Genomic DNA, 23,378 nt, shown 5'->3' with positions numbered 1-23,378 from the left:
GATTGGGGGAGCAGGGACAAATAATCACCCTTAGAAGCCCTTCCTGAATCCATGGAAACTGAAAAATGTTCTTGCTGAACTTGGGAATATATTAATTTTGGCTAATGCATCCCATGAATATTGCTATGAAATAGTTCTTTTGAATGAATATATACATACATGTACATAATGAGGCATTACGTACACATATGCAACGTATTGAACATAGGAAATTATGGTCTGTTTCATTGATTTGTTCTGTGAATAAGCATGGCGCAAGACTAAACAAAGTAGGTTAATAGCTTAGATACAAATTTATACTGTACATGGTCCAGCAGAGTCTGTAGATCCAACCCAGAAGGGTTCTTTTTGGGCATATAAATTTCAAAAAGCAGATAAATGACACCTATTCCCCTTCAGGTCTCCTTGATGGTATTTGCTCTTCATCAGCGTTGAAGCTGCCTGCCGGCAGTTATGGGGGAGGGGGTGTCCTGTAACGCTTTTCGGTTTTTGAAACAGTAACAGCATTTTTGTAAAGATCCATCGGTTTAAGGTACTGCTCATCTTGTTATGATGCCCCAAATCTTTTCAATTCCGCTCTCCCAGCATTCGGAAGTTCAGTAATCCTGTTTGCAAAAAAATACATTGTACTTTGGGCATTTCCACAGTCCAATATCTTGAATCTATAAAAGAAGTTACATCATTTTCATGTTAAAACGACGGGGACCGGCTTGTCCTTCTGCCGAGTCAACGTTAGTGCCGTTGGACTTTGACCGAGGCACATATTCAACATCAATGTTGTTTTTATGTTTTCCTTTTCCTCTGCTCCAAACAAAAAGGAGCAGGAAACAAAACAAGACCACACCGAGAAACGTAAAGCAACCCATAGCAGTCGACACCAGAATAGTCTTCAGGTCCAAACCGAGGGTCACTCCGGCCGTTCCATTGGCAGTGGTATTGCTGGGATCTGTGTAGTACTGGGTCCTGTTAGCATACAGCGATCCCAGACTTTTCACTGCCAATGAGGTCATCATGGTGTCATTCCCAGCGGTGTTTGATGCGAGGCAAAGGTACACTCCGCCGTCTTGAACCTCTGCCAACTTGATTTCCAAAGTGCCATTGTTGTGGACAGTTACTCGACCGTGGCTCCTGCTGGTCAGAACTCGTCTGCGCGGGGACAACCAAGACACCGTGGGTCTCGGGGTCCCCTCGGCGCTGCAGTGCAACATCGCCTGCTGGCCTTCATCCACAGTGATTGTTTGTGTTTTATTCTCACGAATTTTTGGCTTGGTGCATGTAACATAATAAGACAAAAGAGTCTCCTTAAACTCCTTAAAAGGCCTGCCGCGGATGCCCTCGGGTGTGCTGCACTCTGGCTGTGAATCCCCAAAGAAGATGGAGTGCCTTTTTTGTAGGATCCACATGAGACGGCAGTCACACACTAAGGGGTTGTTGTCAATCAGAAGAACCTCCAGAGACTCAGGGGATTGAAAAACACCTTTCTCCAGTGTATCCAGTCGGTTATGAGAAACATTAAGGACTTTAAGTCCCCGAAGGCCCTGGAAGGCATATGGCTCGATGGTGGTTAACTGAGCACCAACCAGATGGAGCTCTCGCAGCCGGACCAGCTCCATGAGCATCCCACCTTCAATATGCCTGATACGGTTGTAGGACAGGTTGAGGTGTGTCAAGTAGGGCAGATGCTTCAGGGCTTGGTACGGGAAGGAGGATAAGTTGGTGTGGGTGATAAACAGCATTGTCAGGTTCAGTCCGTGCAGCGTATTGGCCGGCACGTGGTCTAGCAGAGGCCAGTTATCAATTTCTAAATGCCGCAGTCGGAATAGCTTTTTAAATGAGTATGGATGCAAAGTGTTGATGCTTAGGTACCGTAGGTGAAGGCTGACAAGGTTGTGGAGGTGGGAAAGGGCCTCAGTGGGCACAACTGTAAGGTTGCACCTTTCTAAGGTTAGTATCTCCAGGCTCAAAAGTCCACTGAACGCACGATGAGAAATGTAAACCAGGTCGTTGTCGCCCACTTCTAAAAACTTCAGATTGTGCAGGTCCTGAAACATATAATCCAGGAGGATGACAATCTTATTGTCGCTTATATCCAGTCGGGTAAGATTTGTTAACCCTGCAAAGACGCCCAGAGGAATGAGCTTGATACGGTTGCTCTTGAGACTGAGCGAGTGCATGTTAAACAGGGCATTGAACGCTCCAGGCTCAACATAACTGATAATATTTCCACTCAGGTCAAGTTCCTCAAGCCCTGGGAAGGCAACAAAGTCATCAGGATTGATCATTGTCAGTTTGTTCTTACTCAAGTCCAGGATCCTGGTCTCGCTTGGGATGCCCTCTGGGATGTTGGGCATCCTCTTGCGATGACAGACAACTGCCTTGCTCTGCGCCGAACACTCGCAGCGCGAGGGGCATCCCAGTGTAGAGCCCGCGAAGACAGCCACAAGGGCCAGTCCCAGGAATGGCTGCCAGCATGAGACGACCGTGTGCAGCATGACTTTGCTCATACAGTCGACCATTCTGTCACGGTTCTGCAAGAGCAACACAGAACAAAGAGAAACAAAAGTTAGTCAAACACTCATGATGGATCTCCGCTGCAGCTGGCTCAAGAAATGTAATTAATAAAACGGCAGGACTAAATCCGCTGTCGAGATAAATGAACTCTGATTAAGGACGGGCCTGCCTGCACACAAATATCTAATTTTTGCCATCGTCTTTCCATCTCATTTCTTATTCAAACGTTAGCCCCAGGTTTTGGATGATAATCTGGTGCTGTTTGAATATAACAGCTTCTCGCTCTCTTATTCAGTCGCCGGTTGACTTTGTCTGCTGTCTCTGTTTTCACCCGTTGCCCATGGGGATCCTGCGCCAGTCCGAATGTTTCACACATGGCTGTTGGCGCTTTATTTGATCTTGGGGAAAATCAAACAATTGGAAAAATAAATACATGTTAACGTTTGCTGCCTTTTGTTCACTGACCACACATTTCATGCACATGTTGTCCTTCTCTTTCTGATTCTTGTATAGAACAACATTCAAAACATCCAAGATGATCTAAAAGTCGAAGGCCACTGCAGTCCTCAGCATGTTTGCACGTTAAATCACAATCTGGTGCATTTTAAATCTATTTACAAATGTTGCTTTTTTTTCCTTCAAGGATCTCTACATTAATCACGGAGGCACATGGAGATGTGTAGATACATGAAGTGAACGCTCTGATTGCCACAGACAGAATGGGTGACAGGTTGCAAAGACTGCAAACCATCCCTGCCTCATTTGGTGTGTCATGGGCTGTGCTAAATTTAAATGGTGAGAGGAATAATCAGAATTTCTCTGCAGGCTCTTAATATGCTAAGAGATTATGGAGCAAAGATAATGTGATGGCATATCCATAAGGGAGACATTACGTAAACATAAGAAATCCATTCAAATGCACGTGCGCGCGCATGCACACAGACTAGAATAAGTGTCAACTCAGATTACCCAAATTTCTGAATTTTTTAATTCAAACAATGAATCGTTTGCACTCACACATGATGCAATTTAACTTTAAGTGTCACCACATACTGTAATTCTTAAATGATCTTAATAAACCATATATAGCAGCAGACTGACTAAAAATTGTAAAATTTAAAACATTTGATTCCTTTTCTTGATAAACATACTTTATAAACTCCTTTATCTTCATATGTGCAGTGATAGATTTTGCCATGTATATATATTTTCATACAACAACGAGTTCTCCATTTTCCAGTCTTTTCACCAGTTTGCTATTAAATTTGATTGCTATGCTTAGTGGGCACCATATGGTTGGCTCTCCACTGTTGCTGACTTGTACAACATTGCCAAATGTGCATAGACAATTTGACTGTTTAATAGCTTTCTAATACATTTTGAATAGTATAACACACATCAAGCTAAATCCTTAATGTCTGTATTAAAAGCAGGACCTCTACTCTGCGTGCTGCTGTGTGAACATTATCGTCTCCTGAACCGACCTCCATGGCACATCTGTGCTGTTGCTTCTGTCATACCTTTCTACTGGCTTTGCAGTTGTAAGGCCAATAAACTTTTGGCAAACTCCCTGATTGCCTGTGAAGACTGCGCTGCTTTGTACGTAGAAGGGCTTGGCCAAGATATTTTCAGATAATACAGAAAGCTCGATCAGCTCCACCGTCTGATAAGATATTGTTTTACTTGTGAATAAGGATTCGAGTCATTTAGCAGATTTTTTTATATTTAGGCAGAGAAGTGCAGCTGCTTGTATAGAGAAGAGAAAAAAGTGAAACGGCAACGTCTGATAGATTACTCAATTTTTGTACCTTTTCTATCACAAGCTCATCCATTCACTCATTTTGTTTAACTCTGGGCTCAATAAAACATTCCACAAAGCTAGTTGGTTAGTTAGTTACACATACAGTGTGCGATACAATCACATCTTGAGATGCTTCTCGAGTGCTCGTGTTTCTGCAGATTCTTCCCACATAGCTGCTTCATGCACTCACATGCTGCCTGCAAAAACTGCAGCACCATATGATTTGATGGTTGACTAAGAGGGTGTCTAATCAGGATAATGATTAGATGTCTTTGTAACAGCGTGTAATCAGAGTAAGAGTGAGCCTGTGATCTGACCCCCTCACCTGGGCGCTGCTGAACGAGGAAACCATAATGCAGGAGCATCATTAGTGGCACAGGCTGAAGTATGTTCTGTGCAGCAGCAAATGCCGCGCAGAATTAGTCACATGCCCCGGGGCAACATCCGCAAATAAAATCCCAGCTATCTGCTCACGGAGGGAGGATTTTTGTGCGTATGTGTGTATGCCACTGCTGAACATGTTGCTTATATTTCTCATTTCCTTAATTCCCTGTTAATTGAACTGTGAACACATGATGAATGTGCTTTACATTTTACACAGATTTCCACAGACCGAGCACTGCTCAAGCGGTTGAAGGAAAATGTCTCAAGACATCATGCAAGATGGTAAATTATGTGTCCTAAAATATTCAGTGGTTACAGAAAAAAAAACAAAAAAAAAAAACCCCACAGTGGAACGACACCATGTTTTGGCCTTGAAATAAAAATCTATTTCAAGAATATTAGAGGCAGTCAGAATTTCATATGAATGAATTCTGGCTGATATGGGTAAACTGGTGCAATGTACAAAAAAAAAAATAAAAAATGACATGACAGTAAAGACGGTTAGAAAAAAATTCATTGTTTGATTCCGATATCAATTATTCTAAAGATCAACGACACAGATTGATCAAGATGGAAGGTAACTGAGTACTGAGCCATCTATTTCTATAACAAGTTGATCAGAGGATATCTTCAGCTAAATATTATCTCATTTTTATACCTCACCATTTCCATTTTTTTTCCCCCTTTTTTTGGGAAATTCTTCTGTAAATTTCCATTGATATTTAGAAACAGTCCCGTGACGACAGATATGCAGCATGCAGTGAGATAAGACAGAGTAGTGAAGGTGTTTCTATAAAGTGGCCCCTGACCCGCATTAGTGCTGGGTTGGATCCTGAGAGGGAGATGATAACGGTTAATGGTATCTGACTCAGCATAAATCTGCGAGCGGCCGCTCTGCAGGGCTGCTGAGGTCACCTGCACGATGCCATCATCCAGAGCATATGTACACAAGTGGCCCGGCATGACGCTCACACGCTCACTTCCTGAAATTACGATTTTCTCTTCCATCAGAACAGGCGTGCAGTTTTCTACTGCCATCACAAACTTGTTTCCACATGAATCACTGAAAACATTTGAGGCTCTGCCTTCCCAAGATGCCGCTCTTTACTTTTCCCCACAGCCCGGGGCGAGCTGGTAAGAGGATGAGTGGGGATGTGGTCGGGCTTCACCAGAGCCGCAAAGCACAGTCCTGCACGTGCTGCTCGTCATGACTCCACCAGCTCAGCTCTCTGAAAGGCCTTCATCTTTAAACTGCGCTAATAAATACAAGCTAAATTGCTACACACCCCGTTAGACTGATATTATTTTGACCGCTGTGCTCTTGACTTGGTGTCTAGGTGGCTGAGCGCCACAAGATGTTTTATCAGACAGAAATCTAGAGGTGAGAGCAGAGGAACTGTATACTGGAGATTAAAATCGCTCCCCAGGCAGTTGACTGATATCGTCTCTGGTTCTTTGCCGAATTTTTCTCTTTTTCTCGCTTTTGCTCTTTCATTTTGTTTACACTTTTTTTTCCCCCTCTATTCTCTGCATGTCTTCATCCATGTGTGGCATTTTATCAGTATTTGTTGCTCCTGTTTTGCATTGTTGCTGTTATTTCAATTCTCAGTTTTTCATTTTCTGTTTTGATGCCTGTACACCGAGGTCCCTGTAATGATACTGAGATTATGTAACCAAGTTTAAAAGTGAAGTATTACCATAATCATAACTGACCCTGCGAACATGTTTCACTCAAACTGTGAATGTCCAATAATTAGAGAGGAAACAACAGTTACTCTGAACAGTAACTGTTTCCATCCATCATGTGATTTTTAGAAAACAATATTTGGCTCTTTTAAAATATCATGCCTTTTCGCAAAGGCTGTGAAATGATGAAGGGTCTACTTGCCATGTCAAAATTTTCCTGTTTTTTATTTTTATTTTTTATAGATTTTCAGTCACTTGTGAGTCGTACGTCGTAACATTTAGTGCTGAATATGAGGCGATTTCAGACTCTTGGATTTCATTTATTATTTTCTTTTCTTTTTGTGTTGCAGTTGATGCTTTGCTGTGTTTTTCTGAAGAGAATTTGTGCAGTCATCCACGCAAAATGAAGTCAGTTCAAAGGATATATATATGGTGTTTTCAGCTCCAGCTCATAAAACAAGAGCTGCGGCCATAAACATGGTTTTTACTGTAATCTCTTTTGAGCTACAGAAGAAGAAACTCTGCAGAAACGTGCCCATTGATGTTCTTTTAATTGGAATGAATTGAATCAGGCAATCACGGGTCAGTTTGCTTATCACTATCCCTCCTCCTGCCGGCTATCATGGGGACCCACTACGAATGTTTCATTTCTACTTATTTACCAACTTATTAGCCCCCAAGTTACAACATGGAGTGAGTGTAATTATGCAAAATGAGTCACTCACTGTATCAGAGTTCAGCTAGCTATAGATGGCAACACAATGCTGATCTGATGACATTACGTGTGTAGCTTGAAAAAAAAAAAAACAAGTTGTGCTCTTTAAATTCATGCAACTAAACCAAGTTTTTAAAATTCATCTTTTGAACTTATTTCAGTTCACACCAAAGGAGTATGTAACTTCAAGAGTGTTTTTTTCTACCCATCTCAGCTGTGACGCTGTATTTTCCTGGTCAATTTTGTAACCATCACACCCCGTTTACAGTTAGTCATATAATCCAGGAAAAGTATTGTAAAAGTACCCTTGACACTTACGGGTTATTTTTTATTTTGCCCAAGCAGTTCGAGGATTTGCCCTCTGTGCAATCAACCAGTAAAAAGCCACTATCTCCTCTGGAAAAGGTTTTCTGACTGTGTTTGATGCGGCCACCAGGCGCTGATTATTGAACATAATGTGAGTCCTCTTTCCACATGTTTGACGGGGGGAGACAGGAGCTTTCTTTACCCGGCAATTATCGACAGCCGTTAAAAAGCATAATCAGAGTGTGAAATTTTGATATTTCGACATGTGGGGAAGACCGCTCTGAAGGAAGAGCCACTTTGAGAGGCAGGAAAAGGAGGAAAATTAACTCTGACTCTGGCCGAAGATACAGAGGGAACAGGACTGTGTGCAAGCAATAAAGCAATAATAAAAGCAACATTATGTGTCATCACGGAGGGAGAGAAAGTGTTAGCTTCTGGGTGCAGCTGTTACAGAGCAAGCTCTTTTGGATATTAGCAGCTGACATTGTTGCTCTCACGTCAGCGGCCCCTGCATATGCACTATATTCATCAAATCCACTTAAAATAGATTAGCTAAAACCTTTTTCAGACATGTGCATCATCAACTACGTGGATCCTCTAAGCATTGTTATTAGCATTGGGTAATGAAAGTGTGAGCGGCGAAGAGATGGTTCAGTTTTGCTTTCTGAAAACAGCAGAGGACACGCAGAAGTACGGTGTTTGATGTCTTAATTTCCCAGATAACCGCAAAAATAACAGCACACTCTCACAAGGGTCACGTTAAGGAAAAGTTATTAAATCATCATTTTATTTTAATGAAGCTTATATCTTGTAATGATGCTACCCTGAAGGAAAGATGTTATTAACTTGCAGGTTAGCTCATAGTCAGAGTGCAATTAACCCACCTTTTCCAAAGAGCATCAGCAAGTAATCAAAGGCGGTCATAATGAGTGTGAAGAGACTGCAATGATCTTTGCCTTATCCGTTAGTGAGGGGCTCTTTGTAAAGGCCAACAAGGCTTTAAGGTGAGTCTGCCAATATGCAAAATGACACTGTGGCCCTTTAATAAACTACTGCCAGTCTGACGTCTCATGCAACATCTTGGATGCGACCTGGAGAGGATTAAACAACTCAGCTGCCATTAGTTAGCTTGATCCCCCCCCAAGTGAAGACAGCAGTTTTTTTAAAGGCGAATCGAGAAAACAAATAACCTTGATGTTTCTTAGTGCTCACAGACGGTTATAAAAAATATCTACATACTAATAGATTTTCGCAGGTGTTTTCAAAAGCTGCGTTTAGTGTGGCAAAATGTATAATTCATTATCACACAAACTGTAGAGACTTCATCATAACTCACATGATCGAGGGTTTTGGGACCTAAAGCACTCAACAGCGAGGATCAACAGCCTTGGGGCAATAACAAGCTTCCATGCACAAATTGCCCTTCTGCTTGGCTTGCAGAGCGAAGTCAAAGCCCAATTAATTCATGTTAATTAGAGATAAACTTGGGAGATTGAGTCAGTTGCTCTTTTCTGTGTCTGATAAACCCCGGTTTGGGAAAAATCAAAACGACCGCATCAAACATCAGGATCTTGATTCGTCCTGCGGGAAAAGCCTCTCAGACAAGAGAGTTAATCTTCTGTTTAATAGTGCTTAACAATTCTCAACTTCGGAAACAGAAAGGTATTAAGGCACCAAAACTTGGTGATTAAATGGGTGAGAAGAAAAACACAATGACAACCACTTGAATGGAATTAATACAGTGAAAGAGGGCATTATCATTTCATTACATTTACAAAATGACATGTAAAAGGAAAAAAAAAAAAAAAAAAAAAAAAAACCCCAAACAAACCCATTTGTCAGTTGTTCAATAGCGTGCAATGTCTTATATATTAACATTTTTATTGCAGCATGTTTCTGACTTAAAATGACTCTCCACCCCCATTAAACTGGTTCAATACAAACATTAATGCACCTACATACTGATGTTGGTGTGGTGCCGTTGCACTTTATAGCACCAGTTAAGCAGGTCAGAATGGTCCCCAGAGGGAAGTCCGTCTTCTTTCGACATGTCAAGGACATTCAGGACATTAACAGGAGCAAATAATCTAAATAGGTGCAAATCGCCTAAAGGATAGACAACATCACAGATGTGTTTTCAACAAGATGAGGAAGATTAGACTGCTTCCCCCCAGTTAGCACTGTGAAAAATTACAGTGCTAAATGGGGTAAATACTGTCTGTATTTAAATTTAATCGACACCCTTTTCGCTGGGCTACAGCTCGTCTACTTTTAAGTCACTGATACATGTTTCCAGATATTCTGATTTTCTGATCTTGCAATGGTCAGGCTCTGAAAACGTTTAAAAAGCCTCACCGTCAACAGCGCAGTTAAAGTAAAATTATAATCAATGCAAGGATTTATAATGATAGACATAAATCATATGCTTTCACCTGGAAATATTTTGGGTGCTTTCACATAACCAGCTCTGCTGTCTGTAACACGAAGTGCTGCTGATTAACTTCTCTGTCATTTTCAATCCCCAGAACATATTAATACTCCACTTCACAAAGAACTGCAAACCCCCACACTCATTACTCATGGTAAACAGCAATATTTTTAGATAATAAAAAAAGATTGTTCATCATCTGCCCCCTGATTGCCACTTAAGACTGATAATGGTAACGTATACAACAATGACTCATATGTAAATCTATTACATAAACAGTAAATTCAACATATAGCTCATGAAGCTTAACTGGCTCCGTTGACTGAAATATCAAGCTGCATCAGAGACCAGAACCTTAGCTGTAGAAGCCTAATAATGCTAAATCATATGAGCAAATCTACAAACATGCAGCGACCGTCATGTCAACATGCACTTCGTACAGACACGCAACACAAACAATGCAATCGCAGCTGTAGGCCTTTTGCTGCAGTTAGCAAAAAGCTAACTATTTCCAACATAGTCACTCATTGCCCACCCTAAACTTAAGTCCACGTACATGATTAACACATTTAGATAGCAGAGGAAAATGACATGAGCTGGCTGCTGCGTCTTCATCGGCGCACATACATCTGAAGCCACATGTGCATGAATATGTGTTTGGAAAACAGCCAATAGGAACCCTCGCTCTCTAAAATTTGTGATTTGCTTTAACTTTTGTGCAGCGATGCACAATGTTACAATGTACAGCTGACACAGAGCATGATACAACTTTGACATATTTCATTTCATATTTCAGGCAGTGCTACTGCAATAAGTCAGTGATGCCGAAAGGCAACATCTATCCTGAAGCCGTGAGAGATGCTGCATCTTGCTCGTAGGTCCAGCTAACTGTGTCTGCACATGCTTACCAAACCCCCCCCCCCCCCCCCCCCCCACCCAAAACAAAAAAAAAAAAATAAATCCAACCACGACAACAACAAACAAACAAACAAAGAAACAAACCAACCCAAAAACTAGGCCCTGGGAGCAGCTGGCGTATAAGAACTGCCCCTTCAATCATGGCTGCCTGCTGCCAGTAACAGGTAAAGGAAGAAGAAGAAAAAGCTCCTTCAGCCATATTCCATTAATGACTGCATCGTAAACCTGGACAGCCGGCTGGAATGCTTGAATTTTGTCATTGATAGTTCATATTTTCATTGACCTAGACTGTATACCTATTTAGCCTGAGATCTAAAATCATTTTTAAAAGGTTAAGATGAACCTTACATGACTTTCTCCCTCTCTGGAACAGAAGAGCCTTGTGAGATAAATTGGGTAGACTGATTAAAATGCATCTGCAGCAGCAGCGCCGTCCTTGTGTGGGCTCCCGAGAGCCCTTCTGGATTCGCTCCATGCCCCCACCCCACCACGTCTGGACAGCCTACATCAGGTCTGAGTCAGGGGTTGTTTCATCTCTACGATGACTCAAGCACAGACAGTTTAAGGTGGTTGGCAAACCCCTTTTACCCTCCACCCACACACCTCATTCAGGTCCATATTTACGTCGGAGCAGTTTAATCAAACTACGAACACCGTACAGCCTTGGACAAAAGACAGAAAATGCTTCGTGGTTAAAAAAAAAGAGACAAAGCAACTATTTCAACAATCATCCATAATCAAGGAGGACATGTACTGCTGACTCCATGAGCGCCTGCAGCGCACAAAAAAAAAAAAAAAAAAAAAAAAAAAAAAATCAGCAACACCAAACAGTATTACTGCAGCATAATGAAAGCATCATGCTCCCCATTGCCAAAAGTGCTCCAGCTTAGCCCAAGTACAGTGCCGGGAGAATGCTTTACACAGGTGCAGTGAGACGGTGCAAACATCTCACTGTGACACTCATAAAATGACTCCACGTTCATTGAAAGCGAGTTTATTATAACATTTTGCACAAATTGAAATCAATCAGCGTTGCCAGTTGTGCATTAAGTATCAGACCACACACACACCAATGATGGCTCACCGGCATGAGAGATTTTTTGTTGCAACATTTTTCCTGACATTTACTGGAAAGAACACATGCACCTCCGGACATACCGGTTCATCTCTGTCATGTCCGGAAATTTGTCTCATCTCATCTCAACTTGGCAGGAAAATTTTGTATAGATAAGTGCCGGACATCTCTCCATATCGTCCTTCAAGTCGGAACTGACTCAAAACTTCTAATTTTCAACCTCACCTGGAAAATGCTAATATTTCTTCTGCATGTGTTGCTTGTCCCCGCCTCTCTCTCTTTGTCGTCTCCTCTCTCCCTCCTCACTAAATCAAATGATCTGACCTTTGACCTCACAGCTCAATGCCATTATGGTCCTTTCATTTGAGCAGGTACCACGCCTGAAAAGACGCAGTAGCCATATGGAGGCTTTAATATGAGCTGTCGATATCTGCTGATACGTTTTTCTCTCACCTGCTGGTGTGACGTTTGGGAAGAAAATGAAGGGAATCAACAGATACATATATGATTATGCGGCTTTACAATGGTATTTCAAACTGTCTGGGGAAATGTAATTAGGTATTGCTTGACTCCAACGGGTCCATTGTACATTCACAGAACACATCCAAATCAAATTCAAATTCAATTCAAACAAACAAAAGAGCATTATCAGCAACGGTCCAGATAACTGTTCAGTGTTGACACTGGCAATCCATTCAAATCTTAATCTTTTTTCGCTGTGTTGTAATTCTACCATTCTTATTTCTGTCTATTGTGCGTGGACAACATCTGTTACATCAAGAACTCTCACTGGTCTCCCCCAGAGACCCACATTTTCCCACGATCATTAAGTCACAACTTTCAATTTTATAGAATTGAAACCAAGCAAATTTGTTTTTCCAAAAAAGTAGCTTTGGAAAACACAAGTATGTTATCTTTCTTTTAAAATAAATACTCATACTTTCATGTGTTAAGTGGATTTCAGAGCACACTAATCAGAAACTGTAGAGGACCCAGACAACTGCACAAAGAAAGGAGGCCTGAATGACACTAAGAGATAAGAAATAAGAGACGCTCTTCAGCTATTGTGTGCGGTTTGTTGGTCTTAACACAGTGAGCTATGTGGTAAAACGCTGTGAGGGCTTCTTTTTGTTTGGAGGAAGACCCTGTCAAGATACTCCTATGATGTCCTGAGCTCACTGAGCTGTCTCTCAAAAACAGTCCACCGGCTTGTGTTTGTGTGCAGGATGTTTAGTTTCTAAATGCTGTTTCAGTTTGGACAGTTTCGTGCTCTCATATGAAAGCAGTTCACAACTTTTTTTTTTTTATCCCCCATGTATGAAAATCCATATTTTAAATAATCCAGGTTGCACGCATTTGTGCTTCGCCATCTTGACTCTGAACATCAACACAGAAAGTGAAAAACCAAATGATGGTTGCCATGGTCACCAAGTGTCTGACGCATGCCTGTCAAATATAATTTAATCATTTTCGGACCAGCTGTCCACGTCCATGAAGTATTATTTCTTTTGCATTGAATTTTGTCTTGCAAATTCAGGATCAAGGAATAAGAGGTGTTGTACTGAACATTTTATACATTGTAAAGAACGATGAGGCTATACAAATAAAATCAACTTGACCTTTGGATGCATATCTTTAAAATAGTCTGGCTTCTGCATTTCTGTAACAGCCAACTGCATTCAAAGCCATTTCCTAAATAAGTGCAAAAAATAAATCACTGTGTTTAGCAGTGAACAGTGAATAACAATGTATTGTTATCATATGCTTCCTTGTTATCCAAACTGCCAAAGTCATTTGAAACATTTAGATATTCTCCTTCAGTGAATTATAGACTGTGGAAAGCAAAGCCCACTTCTGATTTTTATTTTCTTTTTTAAATGCATATGAAGATTGAAAGCTTGGTTACAGCCTGTGACATTGTTGTGGCGATGAAGAGGAAAATTGACACATTACAGTTGTAGTTAGAGTAGTTATGATGAAAGTGTGAGAATTTAATGGTTTTCTTTGCCATGTTTCATACTAATTTGAATATTTTGGGGTTTTTCATTGGGTCGGTCCAATAAAGGTTGACATATGCAGACATGACTGTGTGTTATAACAAATGAATTTCTCATTCTCAAAAAAACAAACAAACAAACAAAACCTCTATTATTGATATTAAATAATGAAAAAATGCTGTAATAAATAGTTGAGACTCAGGTGAAATAATGAGGCAGTTGCAAATGTGTTGATAGACATATGATGAGCTTTCATAGTGTAATTGATATAAATGCTAATTCTATATCATTCCATGACATTTTTACATAAATTGCACAGAGGGTGGTACAGCGAATGTAAATGCTGCTGATTTAAGTATAACACAGCGTTTACTGTATATATATATATATATATATATATATGAACACAGGTGGCGTCGCCTCAAGACTTCGCAGTCGGATCAGCACCCGGGGGAATTCATCCAGCTGGGCTAATCTAACTGCGGCTCTTGCTGAAGGCAGAGGGCTTACAAGGGGTTAATGGACTCTCTGGGGACAAATCAAAGTTGGCCTTTGAGTGATTTGACAGTTTTTAGAGCTTGCTGTTATCAGCTATCCAATATGGTTCTCCCGTGGGATTATAGTGCGTGCAAGGATCACAAAACCTTATTGGATATTGATTAGGTCACATGATTCCGTTGTTGTAGGAAAACAGTGACAAAATGAAATAAAAGCTACAGCAGGTGGCAAAAGATAATGTCCAAAATGACTGTCCCGCTGGTTCTTGTCTGGAACGTCTCAGTCAATATTGCATTTATACAACTTCACGCTGTTCACTTCCACTTCAAACACCGTGGGGTACATTTCCTCAGGCTCCCATCTTACTTAGAATATCAGTGAAATTGTTTGTCATCATATTCAACCCTTTATCTGTTCTTGCCCTTCTCCTCAGCTGCTGTTAATTCCTTTTCTGAAATAACACACTATTTACGACGTGTTATGTGTCAGAATATTCTGCATTGCATTGCATTGTGTAATTCAGAGACTTTATGACTGTCACAACATTTACATAATTCTATTTGTTTTTAGTTCCACTGCCACTCATAAGTAATGCTGGCCAGCTTGCATGGCCTTTAACAGAGCTGACAGGTGGATATTGACATATCTTGGTCACAGTTCTTATGAATTATAATGGTCCCTTCTCATTTGGAGGACTTGATGCTTATTTGTTTTGACATCTTTACAAATGGACTGATCTTTTACATCCTACTGTTGGTTAGATAACAGATAATAGAAGATGTCACATTAAACCATGGAAAATTACATCTTGTTTTCATTATTTAAAAAACAGAAAAAGAATCATCGGGTAGATAATAAAGAGAGTGGTTAAGTTATCTTGGAGGTTTTCGACCAGCCTGATGAGGACAATGTCTCTCTCTCTCCTTTTCTCACGGGGTCACAGGGTGCTGGAGCCAATCCCAGTCAGATTAGGCCAATGTTTGGATTTTTATCTCATCTCAAACCTTCATGCGATGGTTCCCTGAGGTAATAGGAACATGGTTTTGGAAACAATAAAACGTTTCAGTATGAGTTGCGGCTTAAATCAAATAAAACGTCTTATTAAATAGAGCTCAAAAACAATAAGAACCACAACAGCTCTGATTGGAATGAATATCTCGACCTGGGTGTAACTTTTCTGCGTGTCAGATCCAGATCATTATCTGCATCTCATCATCATCATCATCAAACGGCACAAAATCTAAATCTAGTCTGATCTTTCAAGCCAATATTTTTTATTTTGTGATAAAAAAATTCCTGGCCTGGTCCCTTGAACTGGATTGGTAAAATGCAATGGGCTCTTCCTCCCGTTCACAGGCCCATTTTTGTGTCAACCTTCTGAGAAACAATCAGACAAACAAACACTGTGTTGGCACAACTATAACTATATCTCAGAACCTCCATCCTCTGGTTTTCTTTTGACACACGTTAATCCGTGTCTACAAGCTGTATTCAAGAAATGAGGTAATGTCTGCAGTATGTGTGTCACATTCTAAGTCGAGTGAACTCTCTCCACTGTACGAATCCTCTCCAGCTCTGATATCGTGCCCTCAAGAAACAAGTCGAACCTGAGCAACAATACATACCCTTCATCTATATTTAGTTGTGTGATTAATTATCCTACCATGATACTTTCCCAAACTTATAAATAATTCATGAATTGAGTCCTGGGTGGTCTCTTCAGCTCTTTCTGATCTCTTGTTTGGAGCAATGTGGGAAAGCGAGATGGTGGGAGTAAAATAAAAACAGAAAACAGGAAAAAATAGGCATCTTTGAGTTTGAGCACTGATCTGTCAGAGCTACTTGTCAAAGCCAATAGCCACAAGCTGGATTCAATCAAATCTGCGTGAGCAGCAGAGAATTTGCATTGCCTGTGGGTGCTCAGGTAGTGTCACTGCTTAAACAATGTTGACTTGCGACAACAATGTGAAACAACGTAACCAGGATTTCATCAAATAAAACATGTTCAAGTTTAATTAAATTGTATTCTCCGTTGCCGATTGCCTCTAGTACAAACACCAGAATAAGTTTCCAGACATGGTACACACAGCTGTGGAAATGTTCTGAGTGAAGAAGTCTGCACAAGTACAATACTATAAAAGAGCTGAGCTTTATTAAATTACTTCTATCTAAATTCAGGTTTAACACAAGTGGCCTTCCTTGGGTGTGTCTCATCATGACAAATTGAAAACACATTTCCTGCTCAATTTGTTCCCTTGGGTGTTGGGTAACTGAGGCAGAGGGGGCACCCTCATCCCTTTAGACTCTCAAATGAGTGTTTTTCACATTACAGCAACCACAGGGACTGAATTCTCGGCAGTTTTTCTACAATAAGAGTGAAATCTGTGGCAATTTTTTGTTGCTCTGCAGCAAAAAAATTCAAGAATTGCAAAAAATTCCTCAATATTATATTGCAATATCACCAATTATCATAATATATAACATTAGTCAGTCAGTGGGAGGAAAGATGTGTTCAGTACACATAAATAAAACAGTCCAAAATGGCTTCATTTTTCTCTCACTCCCTTTCATTGACTTTTTTCTATTTCACGTCTCCTTGAAAATACTTGCTTGGTGAAGGAGGAGCAGTGAATAAGCATTTGAAACCACCCAGGGACTCTGTAGCTCTCTACACTGCAGCAGTTTAGCTAACAATCGCCCTGGGTGATTAGTTTAAGTACTTGGAAAATGGTGGTAGTGTGGAAAGCTAATATTTTAACAGTAGGTCTACAAAGAAAATGTGTTGTAGGTACTGTGACTGAAAGATCTGATGTGTGACGAGAACCCTCAAATGATCAGTACAGGAAATATCGCTATCAGTCAAATGAAAGGTGTCTCAAGGGTTACAGTTACACGTTGAATTAGACTGAATAAGAGTGACAGGCGTTAGTTTCTGTTAATGAGTTAATTAGTTCAGTTCAACCAGACGAACATTCAGTTACAGATGCAAAAGATTACTCTGAAACTCTGTAGCTTATTCAGCGTGATAGGCAATTTGATATGCTATTTTTGGTTTGGTCCTAAAACAGAACGCATCTTGATTATGCAACAACATTTCTTCTGCTGACAGGGCTGGTAGGAACTGAACCACGTTACACGTAGAAACATTAACACTATTGAAAATTTGGAAACAAACTTGTATTGTTATGGGATTTTACGCATTGATTGGCATCAGCAAAAAGTTGAAATAGTTTCTAGTTTTAGATATTTTTTCTCCTGGAGCCATCACAATTTTAACACTCACTCATAGAACAGTCGATATGTGATTACCCTATTTATCTATTCGTATTGCTCCTATTTAATCAGGGCTTTACTTGCACTTTTCACTTTCTACAGCATTGTGTAAGTTTTTAATTTCCATTTTTTTATCTGCACTGTTTATTCATTGTGTGTGTGTGATGTATGTGTGAGTTTTTCTTATGCACCAGATGGAGTAGTGCTAATTATTAAACATAGTTTTTACAATGACAATAAAGTCATAAAAAAAAAGCAACCAAAAAAACTAAAAAAAAAAAAAAAAAAAAAAAAATCCCTACAGTTATAAGAATCAAGTAATCATGAGAAATATTTTCAACATTTTCTGGTACTGCTCAGTAAGAGAAAACCAGCCAAGGATTCGAGGAAATTTGCTGACTAACTTTGCCAAAGGAACAGATTTGACAAACACCTTAACAACTGACTATTTATACAGTAGACTCATTGTGGATTTCTCTTTTGGCATCTTGGAAGCACTTCTTCATATTAAAAGTTTGTTGCCACCTGGAGACCTGAGGCCGGTTCCATCGAGGGTCTGTTTGCGGAAGATAAGCCCTGAACCAATTCTACTGTCGACAAAACCCTTTTTCAGAGAAATCATTAAAATGGCCATTTTTCATGGCACTTCACCATTTTCTCCCATCGTTCTCAGCATCCTGAACACTGACAGTGTCTACTTAACATAATGACTTTCTTGACTGCTTCCAGGTAAGTGATTGGGTGGTGTATAATCTTTTAAGAGGGCTGAAAGGTAACGCTTAGAGGAGGCAATGGCTAATAATGTTTTATTATGAAAACAGATTAAATTAATCTGTGGATTAATCAGTTGCTCTATGGTCTGCCCCTCATAAATCTTATTATAGTCCTCTCACAACACTCCATATTGCTCAGAGACTTTCTCAAACTGATGTCCAAGCTGAATTCCCCCAATCCCAGCCATTTATCATATCTCTTCACAGATTGTAATTCATGTTTAGGTCTGTATATCATTCTTTCTCTTTATTGTTGAGAAATACTGTGAAGAATTTCTCTGTAAGACTTCAGCGTATTAGAAAATAAAGCCTGCAGTATTTGGGGTATGAACTGCTACTGAGGAGTGGATGTGGAGGATGTGGATACTGAGTTCTGAGCTTATCTTCCATGGCAGCTGTTTGGAAAAGTAACCACACCTTCAAGTCTCCGACTTGCTTACACTCACTACATCCTACAGTCCATCTGCTGGTGTCCTATGACTATATCAGCATTCAACACAGACACAGCGTTTATTTACGCCTGCTTATTCACATTAAAGTATTCAAACACATTCTGAAATAGTTTAGATACACAGACAGAATTAAATTCAAGATAACCTGTTATACTGTGACCAAGTTTGCATTGCCAGCAACTTCAAATACTGACCAGGCTACAAACAGCCTTAGCCAGTGTCCAAGCAGCACAGGAATATCTCACTGACCAAATGCAGAGATTGAATTTAAGGGCCAAGTGCTGATGATAAATGTTAAAATGAAATGAAGAAAAGTTCTTCCTCTTTTTCTGTCTTTCTGATTAAAAAAAAAAAAAAAAAATCTGTCCTAATCTAGTTTGGATTCTGTTGTTTTTAACCTCTGGGATCTTAGGTTTAATATAGGTCAAGTTAAATCTCAATAAATGTTAAAAAAAAAAAAAAAAAAAAGAAAGAAAAAATGAGCGTTCAGGATAAATGGAAGGGAGATTATTCAAGAGACCGCAGTGGCCCCATAATAAGTTCAGGACCTCACAAACCATCTAAGGCCGCCTGTCTTACTGCTCCACACAGCAGCTGCACAAACAACATAATACTAATGTACAATATACTGTAATGGCAAGACGAAGCATGGAATAAAACCTAGCAGTACGAATGAGGCAGAGACTTTCTTTTTGTGAGTCATCACTACAGCAAAAGCTCAGTCACCCTTTTGTTTTTAATGCGGCGAAATGACCTCAGCCAGCAGACCCAACAGGCATCTGAGGACAGTACGGTGGAAGAAGGTCACTAATACGAGCAGGAGCCAGCCTGTGTGTGATTATTATTACTGTAAAATAAACTCATGACAAAAGGCAGGGTCAGGAGACAAGGGAGAACACCTGGGTTTGGGCACAATTTGAGCTATCAGCGAAGAATCATGCGCTGGTCGTCAGCTTGAAATCACTCTCATCATGGGATTGGATTTTATGCACACAGCACATCCTTTTTAACTACATTACACCCACAAAATACACCTCTGGCAATGCACAAATCCGTTGACTGATTCTTGGTTTTATAACTCACCCATTTCCCACCAATTCCCACAAAATGCATCGCCACAAACAGCACTACAATGTTCCACTTGTCCCATGGTGCCCCCGAGGGAGACTTCTAAGGACACAGTGTCATGACAGTCGAAAAGTTCAGGGGAAAAGGTTACTGCTTCCAATCTGGCGGCGGAAAAAGGATACAGGGTGACTCTCAGCTAGAGGGCACCACCGTGGCCTAATTATAGTCCAGATGGTCCGAACAGGTAGGACTTCCAACAATTAATTGCTGAATGTCCATGCCTGCATCCTCCCAAAACACACACTCAGCTCTGATTACACTGAGTAACTGAGATTGAATGCTTTTATCCACAAAGACTAAGACTTGAAAGATATATATATATATATATATATATATATATATATATATATATATATATATATATATATATGCAGGTGTACCTTGATGTTTACATCTTAAAATGCAGCTTCATGGCTCCTGCCACATTTGCGAAACACATTCTCTCCGGGGAAATTGGGAGCATTTCCTTAACTCGCTCAAAGCAGCCATGCGCCTGGCTTTTATCTCAACCCTATCGCAGATGTTCCTGCGATGACACGACCCTCCGAAAACATAACCTCTTCTCTTGATCACGCCCACAGTGCGCCAAATTCAACATTCACACGGCAAACCGATCGGTCGCCAACGTTTAAGAGATTTAAGTGTTTTGACAGGAAGAGAATTCAAGCACCGTCAAGGTGAATTCCGAGGACACAGTTAGGATTTCAAATTTATGTAAGTGTGAAGTTCTGGCCCCCTCTTTACACAATCATGGTTCAACTAAGGAATGGAAAAATAAAACCCTGCTTTTCCCGACAGACGTCATTTGACCAGACAGCTGACAGATGCCTGGTCAAATGGCTGGAAGTTTCATTTTTCACTTCAGACAGAGTTGGATAACTTCCAATCTCAGCAATATGAAAATGATGTGTGAGTTCGTCTTGGCCACTGGCCACCATTTTTTTTTTTTTTTTTTTCCATGTGACAATTAATTTGATATATATCATGTATGACAAAGCCCGTGGGGCCCATTATAGGATCCTGGGTTTCCAAAAGGGTCTTGTGAAAACACTTCAAACCTATCTTCTTTTGACAGATATAGTACACTCTGTTCTGCTTTAATAAGAAGGGAGATCTGCCTGTGTCTTCCCATGCAGAAGCCCATTATTACTAGTTGGTAGCATACTTCGAGAACGGTGCGTGCACTTTCCAGAGGGGTATGGAAATTAACTGTAATTTAAGAGGAGAGACTGAAAACAGCACAACAAGGCACAATCACAGATTTCGCGTGATCATAGAGTCAGAAGTGCCAGATAGGACAACCATCTGTAGATGTAATGAAGGAGCAACATAAAGGGATTTTACAGCTCAGCGGAGAGCATAACTTGCTTTGATGTGGCACACTTTGTACAGGGGGCAAGTCCGAGTTATGGTAATGACTCATCAGTAGTACAAAGGACTGTTAAGCTGTGCTTCCTGCAGAGAAGTGGACATTTGGCCTGATATAAAAGAGGCCAGTGTATGTCTTCAAAAAAAAAAAAAATAAAAAAAAAAGGGGGAAAAACTGTGAAAAACCATTTTCATCGGGATGCATATAATGTGAATAATACCAATCTTATGAATATTATGCTAATTTGAAAATGCCACAGCGCCAGAATAACCTAACACCTTCACCTGCAGATTCAGATGTCAAACACTTAAATTTGTTTGCTACATACGTATATTGCCACAAGTAATATCAAAAATATTGTGGAAACACACACACACTAATTATGGTTATATTATGCGAATAGCTTTGACAACAAAATCTCATCTTTGTGCTTGCTATCACAGAACATGTCAGCAGCAACCATATCAGGTTACCTTTCAGTATGAAGATGGCCCCTCATTAAAATTGCATGAGACATAAATAATATATCAACCTGGAAAAAGAAAAACATTTTGTGAACCGTGACTTCTTATATGCCATGTAATACTGCAGAGGAGCTGATCGCAGTTGATGGGAGAGCTGAGTGTGTATGATCCTAAGAACCTCAAAAATCACCAATATCGTTTCCTTTTTAACGCATATTTTCTGATGTGTTATGCTTTAAAGCTTGCTCGCACCCTGTGGGCTTCACTATTGTTTTTCCACACTCACGCTGTCATAACTCACTTTCACTGTAAGAGCTGCAGTTTTGGTCAGTCACTCAAACAGAAGTCTTGACTTGACTCATCAAATTCTCAAGGTGCAACCAAAAGCAATTACAGAGTCTCTGGATAGAAGAGCTATAGCCAAGGCCTTTTTCTTCCCCATTCCCCTAATAAAGGCACGCCTTACAAACAAGATGAATCATGTTCCTCCCTTTCTTAAGCCTCAGCACTTTGGTGAAACCTCTCAGACTAGCAGTGTACCCTCATTACATACTCACCTCACTGCCGAAGACAATAATGCCTCAGATTTCCACTCCATTTTAGCAGAAGAAGATTAAGGCGATGGTACAGGTCCGTCTGAAGCAGCCGGTGTAAGATGGCGCAGCACAGCTCTTTGTATCAGTTTGGAGTGGTTCTAATTTCGATACATCTTGAAACCCTGGAGGTTTTTTGTGCGTGAGAGTGAAATGGAAAAAGACACTTGCACAAGGACTGGAGGATGCAAGGTAATGTTCAAGTTATAATCGGAGGTTTATGTGAAAAAGATGCATTCACCACTCTCCCCTGCTCCACATGAGCAGATGAGTAACAGGATAAAAGGCTCGGTCCTACATACAAAAGTTCAGTCATAAGAGGGATGCAGCTCAGTAAGGCAACTAGGAAATATGCCAGCTGCCGTGATTTTCCAACAAAGGGCATCTGGCATCATGGTGGTTCTGTCAAGTTTGGTGGCACTGCCACTGATTTTACGGGATGACATGGATTTATCTCCATCTGTGTGAAAGCCAAAAATAATAATTTGTCTGAAAGCAGACACACTCTCAGTGTGGCACATTCAAACTTTAAAGCAGCAGGGGGAGAAATACAATATCTCACTTTATGTGCTACGAATTAGATGAAATAAAGGAACTGAAAATGACACCACGGGCATCTGAATTAACAACAGGATGTGATGAATGTGCACACTCATCGCATGAGCAATTAAAAACAAATAAATATTGTTCAATTAATCAATTAATATTACACTGAAACGTGTAATTGCACTCCCAGTGCCCACTCTAACTCTTCTAGTGGAGATTATCAAGCAATCCTGTACTGAATAAACCTGGAAGATTTGAAACACGTAATTCATGATCAATTTTCAATCTAAATGTGAAGTAAAAGTGTCTTACCAGTGATTCAGACAGTAGCCTGCTGATACCAGAAAAAGCAAACCGAGCCGAAAAACAATCCCTGGGAAAACAGCATCCTCATCTTCATCCTGTGTTTGCCTCTACCTCAGACAACAAATCTCTCCAGAGAATCACAGCTGCAGGAAACT

General features: G+C 40.4%; 1 protein-coding gene across 1 annotated transcript in view; it reads right to left on the bottom strand.

Annotated features, from left to right (window-relative positions):
• Window positions 1–577: 577 nt before the first annotated feature.
• lingo2 (leucine rich repeat and Ig domain containing 2) overlaps window positions 578–23,378 on the bottom strand; it is a 115,711-nt gene continuing 92,910 nt past the window's right edge. Inside the window, exon 3 of the mRNA XM_029512705.1 lies at window positions 578–2,528. Coding sequence (XP_029368565.1) covers window positions 675–2,516 — 1,842 coding nt within the window. The 5' untranslated portion in view covers window positions 2,517–2,528 and the 3' untranslated portion in view covers window positions 578–674. The remainder of the gene's footprint in view (window positions 2,529–23,378) is intronic.

This window comes from Echeneis naucrates, chromosome 10, assembly GCF_900963305.1.
Source record: "Echeneis naucrates chromosome 10, fEcheNa1.1, whole genome shotgun sequence".
In the NCBI taxonomy this organism is placed as follows: domain Eukaryota; kingdom Metazoa; phylum Chordata; class Actinopteri; order Carangiformes; family Echeneidae; genus Echeneis; species Echeneis naucrates.
This window is presented reverse-complemented; position numbering and strand designations above follow the sequence as displayed.